Source organism: Girardinichthys multiradiatus, chromosome 19 (genome assembly GCF_021462225.1).
Source record: "Girardinichthys multiradiatus isolate DD_20200921_A chromosome 19, DD_fGirMul_XY1, whole genome shotgun sequence".
Classification (NCBI taxonomy): Eukaryota; Metazoa; Chordata; class Actinopteri; order Cyprinodontiformes; family Goodeidae; genus Girardinichthys; species Girardinichthys multiradiatus.
Window position 1 is genome coordinate 20150711 of NC_061811.1, and position 17544 is coordinate 20168254.

Genomic DNA, 17544 nt, shown 5'->3' on the forward strand with positions numbered 1-17544 from the left:
TCATTCAGAGATCCTCACTGAACTTCTCGAGTGAGTTTGCTGCACTGAAAGTAAAGGTGCCGAATAATATTGCAAGCCCCACTTTTCAGTTTTTTATTTGTTAAAAAAGTTTGACATATCCAATAAATTTCATTCCACTTCACAATTGTGTCCCACTTGTTGTTGATTCTTCACAAAAAATTAGAATTTTATATCTTTATGTTTGAAGCCTGAAATGTGGCAAAAGGTTGAAAAGTTCAAGGGGTCCGAATACTTTTGCAAGGCACTGTAACTTGTAGAGTCCAGCTTTGTGTAATTACATCTCAGTATAAATCCAGCTATTCTGCGAAGGCTTCAGAGGTTTATGTTAGAGAACATTAGTGAACAAACAGCGTCACAAAACCAAGGAACAAATCAGAAAGATTAGGGATAAAGAGTTATTTGAAGCAGGGTTAGGTTATATACAGTATCCAATAACTTAAACATCTCATGTGGTAGCTGTTCAGCCCATCATCTGAAAACGGAAAGAGTATAACACAAGTGTAACCTACCAACACATGACTACCTAAACTGACAAGGAAAGCATTAATCAGAGAAGCAAGAGGTCCATGGTTAATTTGGAGGAGCTGCAGAGATCTTTGGCTCAAGTGGTACAATCTGATGACAAGATAAGACATATTTGCGCACTTCACAAGTCATTTATAATGGAAGGGTGGCAAGAAGAAAGCCATAGTTGAAAGAGTCTCATTTGCAGTTTGCTACAAGTCATGTAGGGGACAGGGCAAACACGTGAAAGACAGTGTTCCAGGCAGATGAGACCACATTTTTCCATTTTAGCCTTCTGTTATGTGTAGCAAACAACTCACACTGAACAACCTACCCCTATAATAACAAATGTTGGTGGCAGCATCACACCGTGGGAGTGCTTTTCTTCAGCAGGGACAGGCAAACTGGTCAGATTGGAAGAGTTAAATATGGGGCAATCCTATAGGAAAGCCAACTGGAGGCTGCAGAGTTGAGTTTGGGGTGAGGTTTACCTTCCAGCAGGAGAACAGCCCTAAACTTACAGCCAGAGGTATGATGCAATGGTTTAGATCAGTGTATATTCATGTGGTTGAATGGTTCAGACATAAATCAAAGTGAGAGTTTTTGGCACGATTTGAACACTGCTGTTCACAGATAATATCCATTAAGTCTGAGTAAGTATGAGCTATTTTTCAAAAACGAATGGGCAAAATTTTCAATATCTAGTTGTGCCAAGCTGGTAGAGATTTGTTTCTACAAAGCATTTACAGTTCCTCAAAGAAACTGAATACATTTGCAGGCCAAAATGAAACTGGTTTTAAAGATTTTGAAAAACATGTTTAATTTTCCTTTCACTTCATCACTATGCACCACTCTGTGTTGAAATTTGTGGTTATACGAACAACTATAAAATATTCAACGGGTATGAGTGCTTTTGCTAGGCAGTGTAAATTAAATTGCTTCCCAATTGCATTTGATTTTTATTTGTCAAAATACATGGATCACTGAGCAGTGGTTTTGGTTTTTAAATCAGTAAGTAAATAATATAGACAGCTCTAAATTGTTTTATGCAAACCAAATTCAATTTTTTTTAATAATTAGCTAAGGTATCGTACCACCTAGCTCCCATTTGGAAGAAGAAGCAAATGAGCAACTCTTTTCAGAGACTAGACCGAATGTGCTTGTCGCTGGAATTTCTTCAAGAAAAACTACAACTACCAGGGGTATCATCCTCTTGACGCTTCCGGTTTACGGTTACCATGGGAGACGTTTGGAAGCTAAAGCCATCGAGGGTTCCAGTCTAGCATCAGAAGCAGACAAACTTCGTCTGTGAATCGTTTCGAAACGCTGTAATCATCATTATTTATTGTAACAACAGTTTTGCTTTAAAAAATTTACGGTTAAAAAAAGGAAAACGTCTTTCCTTTTGTTTGCGTATGTAATTAAGGCTAACCAAGCTAAGCTAACGGCGTAGGCTACAGTAAACGACGCATTCAAAACAGAGGCCTCGCGACAAACGTTAGCTTGTTTTAACGGAAAAATTTCCTCACTGAGAAATTATTTGCATATCTATATGTTGAAGTCGGATACATTATAATCCCACAGCCGCCATGTTCATTTACCTCAGCAAGAAGGTGAGCAGTAACACTATTGATCAGTAGGTCAGTTAAATTGATGCTTGTAACAACGTGGCTGTCATTTTTCCGTGTCCCGTAGATCGCTATTCCCAACAACATCCATCTGAAATGCCTCTCCTGGAACAAGCACCAGGGGTTCATTGCATGTGGAGGAGAAGATGGTCTGCTAAGGGTGCTGAGGCTTGAAACACAGACAGGTAAGCTGAGTAGAGTCAACCTGTGTTTATTTTGTATTTTAGTAGAATGATAGATGTTCTAAGGAGGCCTTAGAGCAGGGATGTCCAAGCTCAGTCCTCTAGAGATGCTTTGAGGGTATGACACAACTGCAACTCAACCAGAGATGGCAGGGCAAGGACAGCAATAATCAGAGAAGTAGAAAAAGGCCTATGGTAACTTTTGAGGAGCTGCAGAGATCCCCAGCTCGGGTAGGAATCTTTTGAATAGGCGACTGTTAGTCATTGTCTCCACAAATCTGACCTCTGTGGAAGATTGTCGAACTGCTAAAAGAAAGCCAACAAGGTTTTCTTCTACAGTTTGACAGAAGCCATGTAGGAGACACAACAAACACCTGAAAGAAGGTCTTTAGGTTAGATGAGAATAGAAAGATTTTTTTTTTTTTGCCCAGATCCAAAAAGCTATGTGCAGCAGAAAGCTAACAACTTGAACACACCCTGCTTACTGTGAAAACGGTAGTGGCAGCATCATGCTGTGAAGATGCTTTTCTTCAGCTGGGACAGGGAAGCTGCTCAGAGTTGATGGGGCTAATGAGGTTAAAACTAAAAAAGAAAAACAATCAAATATTTGGAACTTACAATAAACATACAAAAAGTTGAAGATGTATGAATATCTGTACGCCCTGTGTATATCACTGTTAGAAAAAACAAAGTGAACAGGGTATGTTTTATGTTGACTTAATAATACTTAATAGTCATCAGGTTTTGTTTGCTTAATTAGAACATCGTCAACCTTCAGTTAAATACCTGCTGCAGTGTTTATAAGGATTAAAGTTCTATATGTGGCAGAGTGTATTTGTAACCGTTTGAAATGTTATGTAACATTTGTGTGACTGAGATTAAAAGGCGACTAAAACAATAGCCATTACAGTTAGAAAGAAATTTGCTGAAACTCTAATAGGCTTAGTTCGGGTCCCTCAGCGTCCAGTCAGTATGAGCAGAGGTGGTACCACTCTATTGGTGGGACAGACCTACAGTTGTTGTGTAAACGATTAACGCACTAGAGAACTGATCAAAATACACAACATCCATAAATCAAGGGACTGATTCAAGAGAACTCAATTGGAGGTAATTATATCCCCAATTTGGTCTGCATTCTAAAAATATATTAAATCAGTATAAACCTTTACAGTCGGATAGGTGCTCGCCTAATTTGAATGAAAATGCTTAAAAATTGACAGATTACATTTTTGAGTAATATGATCACAGAAACAAAAGAGAGCAGTGAGAGACAAAAGGGTATTTATGGATCGCAAGTTGTAGCACCACTGCTCTATTTACCAATGACATTATATGTTTTCCTAAAACTGTGCAACTCACAATAAATAATGAATCAACTCATAAACCTTTCTACTATCTTTCAGATGACACCAGGCTGAAAGGTCTTGCTGCACCTAGCAACCTGTCCATGAATCAGACTTTAGAGGGACATAGTGGTGAGTATTGTGCACAGCATTGTCATCGCAGGAGTGTGCCTGCAAGAAATCTGAAAAAAATGGATCTGCAAGCTAAAACAGATGCTCCCTTATACATTTTTATGGGGTGATATTTCAGGTATACTGTACTTCTTCATACTTTATGAGTATAGACTATTTGATAAACATCCTAGCATGAAATACAAAGTTACATCTGACTCGATAGTTGGTTATTTTGTGAAATAAAATGAGATCTTTCTTTCTACGATGTGCTGCAAATAGGGAGTTGTTTTCATACTTGCTGTATTGATATTTCAGCTTCTTGTCTTAGTATGTGTTAAATGTCAGGGCTTTGTTGTCTGATTGATTTTTGTAAGCTGAGCAGTAACTGATGTGTCATTTCTTCTGTTTATTAACATGGATTTTAATTGATTACACATTTTTCATGTCGGGAATTTTCAAAAGATGTGCAATCAAAGCACATGCATTGATTACAGTTATTTTTCTCTGCATTTTGTACTAGTTATTTTCCTTCAATTTTGTTCGGTTTTTGGATTTTTTTAATTAATTTTCTTTGTGTTGGTAGTTAGTATATTTTTAACCTCATAACAACTGTAAGATGAGTCACATGTAAAAAAATCTTTCTTTTCATACTCACCCCCTCAGGTGCAGTGCAGGTAGTGACCTGGAATGAACAGAATAAAAAACTGACAACCAGTGACCAGAATGGACTCATTATTGTGTGGATACTGTACAAAGGTGAGGACAGCAGGCAAACTGAGACTTGGTTTGTTTTGTAATGAAATTGTGTTGTTTAGTTGTATTTCTTTGTTCTGTCCTGAGGTGCATGGTACGAGGAGATGATTAACAACAGGAACAAATCGGTAGTGAGGAGCATGAGCTGGAACGCTGATGGTCAGAAGATCTGCATTGTGTATGAAGATGGGGCTGTCATCGTTGGATCGGTGGATGGTGCTGTTACTTTATGAGAAAACAATACATAGCATTAGAGCAGAAAAAACTCTCTTTAGATCCTTTATTTGAATTAATTTAGTTATTTTGTTTTGAATAAATGGATACAGACATTTTAAATAAGATTCCTCCATTCCGTTTGTAGGCAACCGGATTTGGGGGAAGGAGTTGAAGGGGAGTCAGCTCGCTCATGTTGCTTGGTCTCCTGACAGTAAGATCCTGCTGTTCGGCATGGCCAGCGGCGAAGTACATATTTATGACAATCAAGGGAACTTCATAGTGAGTGTGTGAACTCAACTGGAGTATATATGTTGTGAAATTAGGCCATGTTGAACATCACAGCCTTCATTCTTTCACGTTGTCATTAAAGAACATAAATTACAAATTGTTTTGGTTAAAATGGATCTTGTAGATGAGAAGGATTGTGACATTTCCACCTAAAACCACGGTTTTTCTCTAATCCTTTTTCATTGTGAAAAATGCATAATAATTTCATGGTGGACTTTCAGATGACTTTAAATTTATCTAAATGTGTCGGCCTGTTACGTGCCGTTACGTTTCAGATGAAAATGGCCATCAGCTGTCTCACCGGGGCAACCGGAGCTGTCAGCATAGCTGGAATCCACTGGTACGCAGGAGCTGGGGGTTACGTTGAGCCAGATTGTCCATCCCTCGCCATCTGTTTCGACAATGGAAGGAGTCAGATCATGCGCAATGAGAATGATGAGAGTGAGCAACCAAAAACCTTTTCAGTTACGTCATTGCTTTGTTTTGAATCCAAAATAAACGTTCTCCAACAGAGCCATTTGACACGGCTTAATTTTTCTGCAGACCCGGTGTATATTGACACTCTGATGAATGTGATCAGTATCCAGTGGAACCACTGTGGCAGCGTGCTGGCAGTGGCAGGTTCCCTCAGAGCCTCAAATATGGAGAAAGAATTTAATGTGGTGCAGTTCTACACACCCTTTGGAGAGGTGAGCATGTAGATTTTTAAAAATAAGCTTTATACATGCATGTATTATAGAGTAGTTAATATAATTTCTATAATTTAAAAAGCCAAAGCTGGAATCTTTAAAGTTATTAGATATGAAAAGATATGAAGTAATTACCAATATCGTTATTATTATTTTTTTTAACAGGGTAGGGATCAGAGGTTTTTTATTCTAACTTTAACTTGTAGTAAATAGTTGTCATCATTTCACACATAAAACCCACCTTGGCCTTTAAAAATGTTATGAAATGGTTCAATAAAGCTTATTTCATCACTGGTGACTCACCGGTGATTGCTTGTATGCAGCATCTGAGAACTCTAAAGGTACCCGGGAAGCACGTGTCTGGGATCTCGTGGGAGGGAGGAGGCCTACGAATCGCCCTGGCTGTGGACTCTTACATCTACTTTGCCAACATAAGACCAGATTACAAAGTAAATACTAACACTCTTCATCCATACTGTCAGATGTTTTTGGATACAGTGATAGAAACGATGCAAAATTCATGGGAGCCTGATGGTCTGCCCAATGAGTTTGTTTCATGCTTTCTAGAGAAGGTCTACATAAATTCACTGTTTTAGAGAAAGAGCGTAGGATTTAAATATTCAGTAAAGTTTTATCCTGAAGAAGGGAAGCAGAGCTTTAAGAATTCCCAGGGATGGTCTGTGGACAGAAATGATCCTCATGGTTTCTTGTGTCCCACCAGTGGGGCTACTGTTGCAGCACGGTGGTGTACGCCTTCACGAAGCCAGAGCGGAAGGAGTACTGTGTAGTTTTCTGGGACACCAAAAACGACGAGAAATTTGTGAAATATGTCAAGAGCTTGATGTCTATAACTACCTCGGGAGACTTCTGCATCCTGGCCAGCAAGGCAGATGAAATACAACCTCAAGTAATAAAGAAACAAGCTTTACTAATGCTTTTAAAATATTGCTGTTTAGTCTCACTGACCTGATTAGTGTTAAGAAGTGGGGACGGAAAAAATTTTTTCCATCTTGTTTTTCTAATTTGCTGATTCAAAGGAAGATGTTCGGTTAGAGACTGGGAGTCCTGTGAGGGTAACGTTAGATTTTAAAGCCTTGTGCCTCAAAATAACGTCATCTGTCTTGTAATCCAGTTCATATATTAACTTTCTGTTTATTTTTCAGTATGTCCTGATCCTCTGCAATTCCATCGGTACTCCTCTGGACTCCAAATACATTGATATCGGTTAGTTTAAGGTTCATTTGTCAAATGATTTGCATACTACGGAATATAGTGCTTTGTGAATATATTGATACCTCTTGAGCTTTTTCACATTTTGTCATGTTACAACCACAAACTTCAACGTCTTTGATTTCTTTTTGCTCGACTGACACAGACTAGTTCATGTTTGTGAAGTGGAAGAAAAACAATCTATTAAAAACTGAAAAGTGTGGGAATTCATACCATATCTTGCCCCCCTGAGTAGACAGGTTCTAGAACGGTTACAGCTGCCTGTCTCTTGGGGTTATGTCTCAGTTTATCACATCAAGAGGCTGAAGTGTTTGCCCGTTCTCCATTGCAGAATAATTTAAACACACTCAGACTGGATGGAGGACATCTAACCATTCATTTCGAAGTCTTGCAACAGATTTAAACTGGACTTCGGTGTGGACTTTAACTGGGACATTCTAACACATAAATATGCTTTGAATTAAGCCATTCCATAGTAGCATTGACTGTATGTTTTAGGTCCTTGTCCTAATGGAAGGTGAACCTCCTCACCTTCTCCGTTGTATTTGCTGTGTCCCCTACATATCTGCAAACAAGACTCTTATTCCCTTTCAACAATGGCTTTCTTTTTGCCACTTTCCCATAAAGGTCAGATTTGGGGAGTGCGCTTTTTCCATTTTTATATGATGGACTGAACAATGCGCCGTGAGATTGAGATGTTGTTTTTATAACCTAACCCTGCGTCTCCACAACTATCTCCCTGACTTGTCTGCCGTGATCCTTGGTCTTCATGATGCTGTTTGTTTATTAATGTTTTCTAGCAAACCCGAGGCCTTCACAGATCAGCTGTGTTTATGCTGAGAACAAATTAAACACAGGTAGACGTCTTAAGGGAGTTGGTTACTATGGAGGGTATCAGAGTAAATGAGGGTTAATACATATGGTTGGCATACTTTTAAAATGTTTATTTGGAAAGGGTTTAAAAACCATAATTTTCTGTCTGTTTCACAAGTATGTGTTGCTTTGTGCTACATAAAATCCCCACAAAATATTTTGAATACATTTTGTAGTTCATATTAATATTTGGAAAAGTTCTAGAGGTTTGAATACCTTTCCAAGGCACTGTGGCTCCTTGTATTCACCTATATTTTCATAATTTCACTAAGAAATTATGAATAAAAAAGTTGAAGTATATAAAACTTGTGTGAGTGTTGTTCTCTTTATTTGTAACTTAAGTCCTGCAACTATTTACTCACATAATCTCTATAAGAATAGAGGAAGAACTAGCACAAAGTAATTTCTTCTCAAGCTGGAGGCTCTGTATTGAGTTTGTTCTCTTTCTGGTTAGAGCCACTGTTTGTTACCATGACGAGGACACACGTCATCGCTGCGTCCAAAGAGGCTTTCTATCTGTGGCAGTACAGAGTGGCCAAGAAGCTGACTGCCCTGGAGATCAACCAAGTGACCAGAACCAAGAAGGGGGGCCGGGAGAGGTGAGTCCAGACATGTCTGTAACATTTACAGACATTTTAGAAGGAATGCACATGTATGTTACAAACAAAACAAGATGTCTTTATAAAGCCCACCTCTGGATTTACACAATGCATCACTGAACACTTATTGAAAAGTAGGAGCACCACGGTGCTAGATTCTGCTTTATTGGCTCATCATTACAGTGTAAAGGTGTGGCTCTGAGAGTGCAATGAAAAGGATTCATTCATTCATGAAATGCCACCGAGGTTCCAGACAGTATGGGTGTGTTTTAATGCTCTGCCAGGACTGGTCACGCACCCGGACCAAAGATCACACCCATGGAACGACAGCTGCTTCTCTGTGTGCTTTTTTTTCTCTCTCATGTGCCCAGTTTCCTGTCTCCGCAGGTTCTATCACATCGACAGCAATCTATCTGGCACCAACGATGATGGGCCAGATTTTTCAAAAACCTTCGCAGTAAGATATGTTTTTTTTTTTGCCCAGTATAGTAAAAACATTCAAAAGTCACAGTTTTATAAAGTACCCACTTCCACAAAAAGCTCTTCTAACAGTTTCTCATCTATGTCAAGATACTAAATGTGCAGTTAGCATGGTAGGACAAATGAGGCTTCTAATTGTTTTGTTTTGCTTAATTCTTCCCAGACAACTCGAGATCCTATCTGCTGCATCACAGCAACAGATAAAACCCTGGTGGTGGTACGTACCTTTCTGATTAATGGGAGAAACAGGAAATCAATCCAATAAATCCAGGTCATATAAACCTGTCCTGAGATGTTGGCTGGATTGTTGTCTCTCTGATCTAAGGCTTTTAAATACAGGTCACAAGTTTGTGAAAACATCTTTGTTTGTGGTTCTAGGGTCGTGAGTCCGGTGCCATCCACAGATACAGCCTTCCAAATGTTAGCCTCATCCAGAAGTATTCCTCAAACAGTCGAGCCCATTATCTGTCTCTAAACTGCAACTCCAGGTAGCAACTGGCTGACATCCGCTGTGTTACAGAATAAGACGAGATATGATTTGATAATAATCTCAGAAGAACATTGCATTTCTGATTTAAGGTCTCATGATTTATTATCCTCTTTAGTCGTCTGGCTATAATTGACATCTCGGGCTTGCTGACTTTGTTGGAATTGGACGTTCATTCTGCCACAGACGAAGGGACAAGAAACCAGGCAACTGCAGGAGATCCATCCAAGTTTGAGCGTAAAGATGTCTGGGACATGAAGTGGGCAAATGACAATCCTGATCTGTTTGCCATGATGGAGAAGACCAGGATGTACGTGTTCAGGAACCTTGACCCAGAAGTGAGTTTTCAAGTGTGATCCAGATAATTAACAAATATATAGCTGCCTGATTCATAAATAAAGCATATTGGCACATCTCTAAATCTGTACTAAACAGGAACCCATTCAAACATCTGGATACATCTGCAACTTTGAAGATTTGGAGATCAAATCAGTTTTGCTTGATGAAATTATGAAGGTAAACCTTTAGGATGGTAAGTCATTGTAATAGTTTAAGATTCAGTGTTTATATTGATTTTAGATATTGTGACCCTAAGGTGAGGTCAGAGGTGAGGTCAAATTCTTAATGTAACATGTGTAAAGTGACATTTAACAACTATATTCATACTTTCTTTATAAAAATAGACTCTTCACATAACCAGAATGTGGCCCATAATAGTTCCAGTTCATGCACATGTGTTACAAGATCACGGTATGTTTCTCTGCAGGATCCAGAGTGGCCAAACAAAGACAACATCTTTAACTTTGAAATCCGCTCCCTGAGAGACAGCCGAGCACTTATTGAGAAAGTGGGCATTGAAGATGCTTCACAATTCATTGAAGACAATCCTCACCCAAGGCTCTGGTGAGTTTTTAATATAATGCTGGAATTTCTTTTTTCCAGCTTTGTTTTGTTGAAGTTTATGGATCCAGAGTTTGCAGCTCAGAATACAAATAAAAATCACAATAAGTCTCTGTATTGTTTTCTGTTTTGTTGCAGACAAAACAGAATTTGGAATGTGTTCTTTATGTTGTGAAAAGACTGTAAAGTCCTAAAGTAAAAGTCCACCTTTTAAAATTTTGATACAGTTCAGCATTTAAACTTTTCTTTACCCTGCCAACAGAATGTTCTGGCTCCCAAATGAGTACAAACAGGGAAATGTTAGCATAGAATGACAGTGAAGGACTATCAGAGCTTTCTCCCTATGTGATCACTGTTGCTTTTGTGTGTTCTCTGGCTTAGGTGTCAGTTCTTGCAGTTTCACTCAAAACCTGAATCTAACAACAAAACCAGCCTTCCTCATCTATCAGTCACAATCTCTAATGCAATAATAATAATAATAATAATAATCTTTGCCATCAGCTCGTCGGTTTTTCCACTGAAGAATCCTTTCATAAAGCTTGAAATGTATGCAATTGACTTGGAATCTGTCTGTATGGTTGGATTGACTTTCTTTTTCTCTTAAGTGCCTCTAGACGACATTTGTTGTGAATTAAATTGAATATAAATGCATACACTAGATGTCACGCAGTCCTAATCTTTGTTACTTAACATAGTCCGTCCAAAGTTTTCACTGTGAATCTGCCAGGCACCTGCTGGCGGAGGCAGCCCTACAAAAACTGGACCTGAAGACAGCCGAGGAGGCCTTTGTCCGCTGCAAAGACTACCCGAGCATTCAGTTTGTCAAGCGTCTGGGCAACCTGCAGAGCGAGCCCATGAAACAAGCCGAAGTGGCAGCCTACTTCAGCAGATTTGAGGAAGCTGAAAGCATGTATCTGCATATGGATCGGAGGTACAACAAGACAAATGATTCATTTGATGCCAGCTTCTCTTGAGTTTGAATCAGTCTTTGTACCAGTCATTTAAATGTGATGGTGCCTGTCTCTGAAGGGACCTCGCCATCAACCTAAGGATCAAGCTGGGAGACTGGTTCAAGGTTCTGCAGCTACTCAAAACTGGCTCTGGGGACGCTGATGATGCTCTGCTGGAGCAGGCTTACAATGCCATTGGAGACTACTATGCTGACAGACAGAAGTGGTATTTCTTTTCTATTTTCTCTGGGAGTGTTTTTACATGTCGCATAGAAACAATATCCACATACTTTCTACAGTTGATACGCATCCGATATCCAAACATCTTTTTTTCAGAATAGCAGAGTTTTTATAGGGATTTTTAAATTATTTAAACACATTTAACCCATTGAATGTATACATAGTAGTTTTTTTTATTTTTATTTTCAGTTGTGTTCTGGGTTGTCGTTATTAAATTGGTTGTCATGTCTGAAACTGACAAATATGGAAAAAAAAGTGAACCCAATTTGACAAACAGTAATGACATTACTTACAGAATTCCAAACTTGGGACATAATGTAGCATCTAGTGATCACCCCAGATGAAAATAAAGATAGCTGCTGCTCCAATTTTGAAATTTGAAGATGAATATAGTTATTTATCCACTAAAGAGGTGTAAGTCAGGAGAACTGTTGTCTAAGAGGAGTATCCTGGAGGCGGAACAAACCATAGCGCAGTGGAGGGATATGAAAGCTGTCTGTGGTCAGGCCAGGTAACCTGTAATTCACACAGTGGAGATGAACTCTCGTTGCTAAAACTGTAATTCGAAACACTGAAATTCTGGCAGCATTAAGACAGATGCAATGTCTGCACTGATTCTGACCAGCATTTTTACCCTGATGTGCACGGGCGTCAGCACTACAATTTCTCCAACTAACTTTCCACCAAAATACCCTACATTATACTAGTGAGCTGTACAGCAATTTTGTCACTCTCACTGTTCACATAATCAGCCCATATTTTTCTCATGATCGTATAACCGTAATAAAGTGATGTAGCTGCCAACAACATTATAGCAAGTACACAATCTGTCAGGCCACTCAAACTGTATGAGTAAATCTGCAGTTAGTTTACCCAAAACGTCATTTGGTCTAAAACGTTACTTCAACTAATGCTATATGTCTGGTGATGGAATATGAGTTAAAAATACGGATATATAATAAGACAGCAGCTATTTTTGTCAAATAAAAACCAAAAATAAAGGATTTCCAGACGTCGTCTTTACACTATTTCATCATGCATTTATGGTTTCTGTACTTGTCTCAAACGGCTCATTTCGTTTCATATAAGTTTTAAAGAACTTAAGCAGCAGAAATGCCAATTTATTTATTTCAACTTGAAGGATTACAGGCTGAAGTAGTGTTTCCACAAACTATCTGAAGACAACTTTCATTTCAAGTTTTGTGTTTTTACAGATTAACAGTCGCTGTGGATCATTGTGTAATTATATTAAAAAAAGAAAAATAATGTCATAAGATAACTGAAAGAAATAGGGAAAAGAGTTGATTTTGAAAATAAACAGTTGCAAAAGGAAGGAGCTTAAAGGTTTTCTTTGTTTTGTTCGGGGGAATGTCAATGTTTTTTTCCTCAGGAAAAATTGAAGGCGAATCATTGTTCTCACTTTTAAACATAGGGGGGATGCAGTGCAATACTACCTTAACGGCCGTAACCAAGAGAGGCTGGCAGATTGTTACTACAGGTTGGAGAATTATGACGGCCTTGAGCAGCTAGCTGCGGACCTCCCTGAAAACCACAAACTGTTACCGGTGCGCCAAAGTAACACTTATTTTCTTTCATGAAATGTAACGACATTTGGACAAATTGTACATTTATGCAGCATCCCTTTTTACTGCCCATCTGTTTGTAGGAAATTGGACAGATGTTTGCCACCGTGGGGATGTGTGAACAGGCAGTGAAGGCCTACCTGAAGTGCAACCAGCCAAAAGCAGCTGTGGACACATGCGTCCATCTGAACCAGGTGAGACAGGCAGACAGACAGTGGCGCCGGGGTTTCCGAGTGACGCACGGATCCTACAAGAACAGCAGCCAACCTGGCTCCTCCTGCCCGCCTGATTGTAGATATTTAGCTTTGGAGTGTGAATGCTGCCTTCCAACTTTTGTCCTAGCTGCAGTTGGTTTATGGTTTGACATAATGTAACAAAATGATGAGCTTTTGTTTTCATAAACAGGATCTAAACTCTTTCCCAGTAACAAACCTGCTGCCCTGCTTTTACTGAGATATTTTAAAGAGGGATTAGAGCTTTGAACTTTAAGAAATGCTTGTAATAATGAGTTGCCTTTAAGAGAATTTTAACATTTATTTCCTAAATGTAATGTTTGTGATTATAGTATTGAAATAAAACCAAAAGCTGATGTTCTTTCTCTTTAATGATTGCTTTTTTATCAGTGGAACAAAGCTGTGGAACTGGCAAGGACCCACAACATGAGGGAGATAAAATCCCTTCTTTCCAAATATGCCTCACATCTTCTAGAGGAAAATAAAACTCTGGAGGCAGTGGAACTTTATCGGAAAGCTCACCACTTTCTCGACGCAGCCAAACTCATGTTTAAGGTAGGCTTAAAGTTTTATTTTTATCCTTTAAAAAAAGTATTATTTTAGGTTTCTACATTTGGCTTCCCAGCATTAAACACCGTCTTCGGATAAAAACTCTCACAGGCAGAGTGGGATGTGGCCAAAGTTAACACTGACTTCGTAAACCACAAAAAAGATTCATGATCTGCTTGGAGCACTCCATGCTCCGTTTCCGTCTGTTCAAGCAGGATGAATCAGACATTTTCAAACGTTGGATCAACTTTAAGAACAATTTTCTGATTAAAGTCTCTGATTGGATTGGGCTCCTCACATTGCTCCAGTCTGTCAGTAGTAATCTATACCTACCTACTTGCCTACCAGCAGCATGAGCTTCTACATAGAGCTGAAGACGTAGTGTGAAAACCTTTGTAAATGTCAAACAGTGAATTGAGCAGTGTGATGGTGCCATCTGTTTGCAGATAGCGGATGAGGAGGGGAAGAAAATGAGCCGACCTCTGAGGGTGAAAAAGCTTTACGTTCTGGCTGCTCAGCTTGTTGAGGACTACCATGAGCAGGTGAAGGCATCACAGCAGAGCAAAGTCAAAGGAAAGAAGTCAGAGGTAATTTACTGCACTTCATCTGTAGTTAGTGTTCGTTTTCTGTTTTTCTTCAATAAAGCTTAATGTAACATTCCTTTTGACCATTTGTGAGCGTTTAAAGGCAACATTGTGTACTGTTGTGTGTATCATTGGGTTTAATTAGGCAACATTCGCACTTGCTGGCCTTCTTGAAGAAGACGCAACATCATCAGACAACCGCATCATAGACTGTGCTTGGCGTGGAGCTGAAGCGTATCACTTCTTCCTGCTCGCCCAGAGGCAGCTCCATGCAGGCTACACAGAGAACGCCATGCGCACAGGTGCAGAATAATTCCCAGAGTTAACCAGAATAATGACTTCGAGGGCTGGGGAAGTTTTTACAATTAGCTATGAAAACAATTAGCTGAGAAAGAGTTGTTTTAATTTCTAGAGATAAAAAACTCATTCCCTGATTTCAGTTGCAGCTCTTTTTTTCTACACACTTTAAAAGAGCACAACTACTGCAGACTAAACACAAGCTGTGGTTTTATTCTAGGAGTTTTCTGCCACCCAGTGTTAAAAAACTGCAATAAGAAAATCACTTCAGCATCTAATTGTTTCATTGAGAAAGTCTTTCTTTTTTCCCTATCATAATTCATCTGGCCTTAGTCTTCCATTGTGGCGTATTTTCTATCAGTTAAAAAAACTGGACCTGGGGATCCCATGGCTCAGTGGTAGAGCAGGCGCACCATATGCAGAGGTTACAGTCCTCAACGCAGTTGTCCCTGGTTCGATTCCCGGCCCTGGGCCATTTACTGCCCTTCTTTCTGTCTAGCTAGTAATAAATAAAGGCCACTAGTGCCACAAATACCTTTTTAAAAAACTGGACCTAAGTAAATTTACCAAACCAGGCAAATGGTACCAATAGGGGTGACTGTAGGTAAGGTGAACAAACTGGGTGGATCACAGCTGAGTAGAGGTACAACCAGTTCATTACAGTAACACAGCAGTCAAAAACATGCAGATTTGATGGCAGTCAGGGACTTATGTAAACATTTATATAATGATATACACTACCGGTCACAAGTTTTAGATAAACGTTCTCACTTAATGGGTCTCTTTATTTTCACGACTATTTACATTGTAGATTCTCACCAAAGGCAACAAAACTGAATGAACACACATGGAATTATGTAGTAAACAAGAAGTGTGAAATACCGCTAAACATTTTAATATTTTAGATTTTTACAAAATAGCCTCCCAGTGCTTTGATTACTTTGCTCGCGGCATTCTCTCCCTCAGCTTCATGACGTGGTCACCTGAAATGGTTTTCCAGAGAGTCTAGAAAGAACTCTTCCCAGAGGTTAATATTTCAGTCATCACAGCAAAGGGTGGCTGCTTTAAGGAATCTAAAAGTTATTTTACAATTTTTCGTTTGCTACATAATTCCATATGTGCCCATTCATGGTTCGGATGCCTTCAGTGAGAATCTATGTACAATGTAAATAAGTCATACATAATGTTAAACATAAAGAAAACCACTAAATGAGAAAGTGTGTCTAAAACCTTTGACCAGTAGTGTATGTAAAATATTTTATCTTTTAGTGTTAGGAATAATAACAGCTTCTCAAACTCTACAGGGCATATGAATAAATTAACATTATGTACTGCACTCTGATTTCCAAAATAATGAAATATGTCTCAGGGGAAAATCAGGAAAACACTTTTAGGTGGTTTAGAAATGGATTTACACTTTCAGAGAGCTTGGTTGTAACTCAGCTGAGATGACAGTTTTTACTGGACTGAGCTTTCTGTATTTTTTACATATTATCTATTAACTACGTCATTCTCCAGCTGTAGACAAAACCAGTTAGTTTAAAACATTAATCTGTTGGGAACCTGTCCAGTGGAAACTTGTTGGTTTCTAGATCCACCCTTGAGTACCAGTTAAACTTTGCGCCGTGCTTTCCACTTTACAGCCCTTCATCTTCGTGAGTACGAGGACGTCATCCCTGCAGTCGAGATCTACTCTCTGTTGGCTCTTTGTTCTGCAGCGAACCGGGCTTTTGGCACCTGCTCCAAGGCCTTCATCAAGCTGGAATCTCTGGAGAGCCTGAGCCCTGAGCAGAGGCAGCTCTACGAGGATTTGGCCCTGCAGATTTTCACTAGGCATCCTCCAAAGGACATCCGCGTGTTGCGGGCTGACGGCTCCTTAGAGGGGTGAGAGAACCACCCTGACCATATCCATAGACATTTCCATCGTTAAGAGTATTGACTCAAAACAATACACTGTAAGCAATAAACCTTCGGTATAGAAATATTTTCTTGAGAGTATTGCTAAGTTTGTGACTAATCAGAGCATAGAGGGTCTTTATCTTCATTCTAGTGAATTTTCAAGGTTGCCAAAGTATCTCCTGATATTCCTTCAACTTGTTCTGCTTTCCTTTTTTCATTAGAGCCGAGGGAAAACTGCCCACGTGCATCGTGACGGGTCTTCCCATCCAGGAATACCAGTTTTGGATGTGCAGTGTGTGTAAACACTGCGCTGTGGAGCAGGAGATCAGCAAATACAACTGCTGCCCGCTGTGCCACAGTCCTGTAGCATGAAGAACAACTATTTCCTGTGTGGACTCTGATTCAGACAGAAAAGAGGAGTTTTAAACAGCTGCCTTTTGTTACGTGCTAAATGTTCAGACTTTGACATTTTAACAGGCAGCTACCTGATTATTAGAGAAACAAGCAGCTCAGTTGATTCATGTTAACAGTTTAAACAGGAAATTCAATCTTTATCTTTGCTTCACCTTATGTATCTTTAAAAGTTATGTTTATTTTGGCATTAAAGGTTTTAAATAGTTACCATACTACTTTATTTCTAAAGCTCTTAAAAACAATACAACAGCTGTACAATTAATATAAGACAGAGAACAGAGAAGACAGAGAAATAATATAAATGTACTTAAATATAGAAATATTACAGGTTTGTATCTAGTTTTACACTAAGTCTAAGTGAATTAACTGTCACTGCTTTGAGTCACTGTAAGTTTTCAGATTTTTGGAGAACTTTCTCTGTTTTAAATTTTGGAGAAAGGCCTCGAATTTTAACGAACGAGCAGATTCCAGGAAATCTTTCATTCCCC

The 17544-nt window shown here is 39.1% G+C and overlaps 1 protein-coding gene across 1 annotated transcript; it reads left to right on the top strand.

Moving 5' to 3' along the window:
* Window positions 1-1748: 1748 nt before the first annotated feature.
* Window positions 1749-17263, top strand: wdr35 (WD repeat domain 35). The gene is made up of 28 exons (XM_047346252.1): window positions 1749-2138; window positions 2221-2338; window positions 3739-3810; window positions 4456-4548; window positions 4633-4761; window positions 4907-5040; window positions 5325-5490; window positions 5593-5738; window positions 6062-6187; window positions 6460-6645; window positions 6776-6811; window positions 6902-6962; window positions 8296-8440; window positions 8828-8897; window positions 9084-9137; window positions 9299-9408; window positions 9526-9745; window positions 9843-9923; window positions 10174-10310; window positions 11035-11238; window positions 11337-11483; window positions 12930-13062; window positions 13164-13274; window positions 13704-13868; window positions 14309-14449; window positions 14592-14748; window positions 16387-16627; window positions 16864-17263. Exons 1-28 carry the CDS (start codon window positions 2115-2117, stop codon window positions 17012-17014), a joined length of 3558 nt encoding a protein of 1185 aa, XP_047202208.1. The 5' UTR covers window positions 1749-2114; the 3' UTR covers window positions 17015-17263.
* Window positions 17264-17544: the final 281 nt, after the last annotated feature.

Excerpts from the sequence above, each read along its gene's own strand:
- wdr35 (XM_047346252.1), top strand. The coding sequence starts at position 2,115 with ATGTTCATTTACCTCAGCAAGAAG. Across the intron at positions 5,491-5,592 it reads GCGCAATGAGAATGATGAGA|ACCCGGTGTATATTGACACT; the intron begins GTGAGCAACCAA and ends ATTTTTCTGCAG. Across the intron at positions 9,409-9,525 it reads TCTCTAAACTGCAACTCCAG|TCGTCTGGCTATAATTGACA; the intron begins GTAGCAACTGGC and ends TATCCTCTTTAG.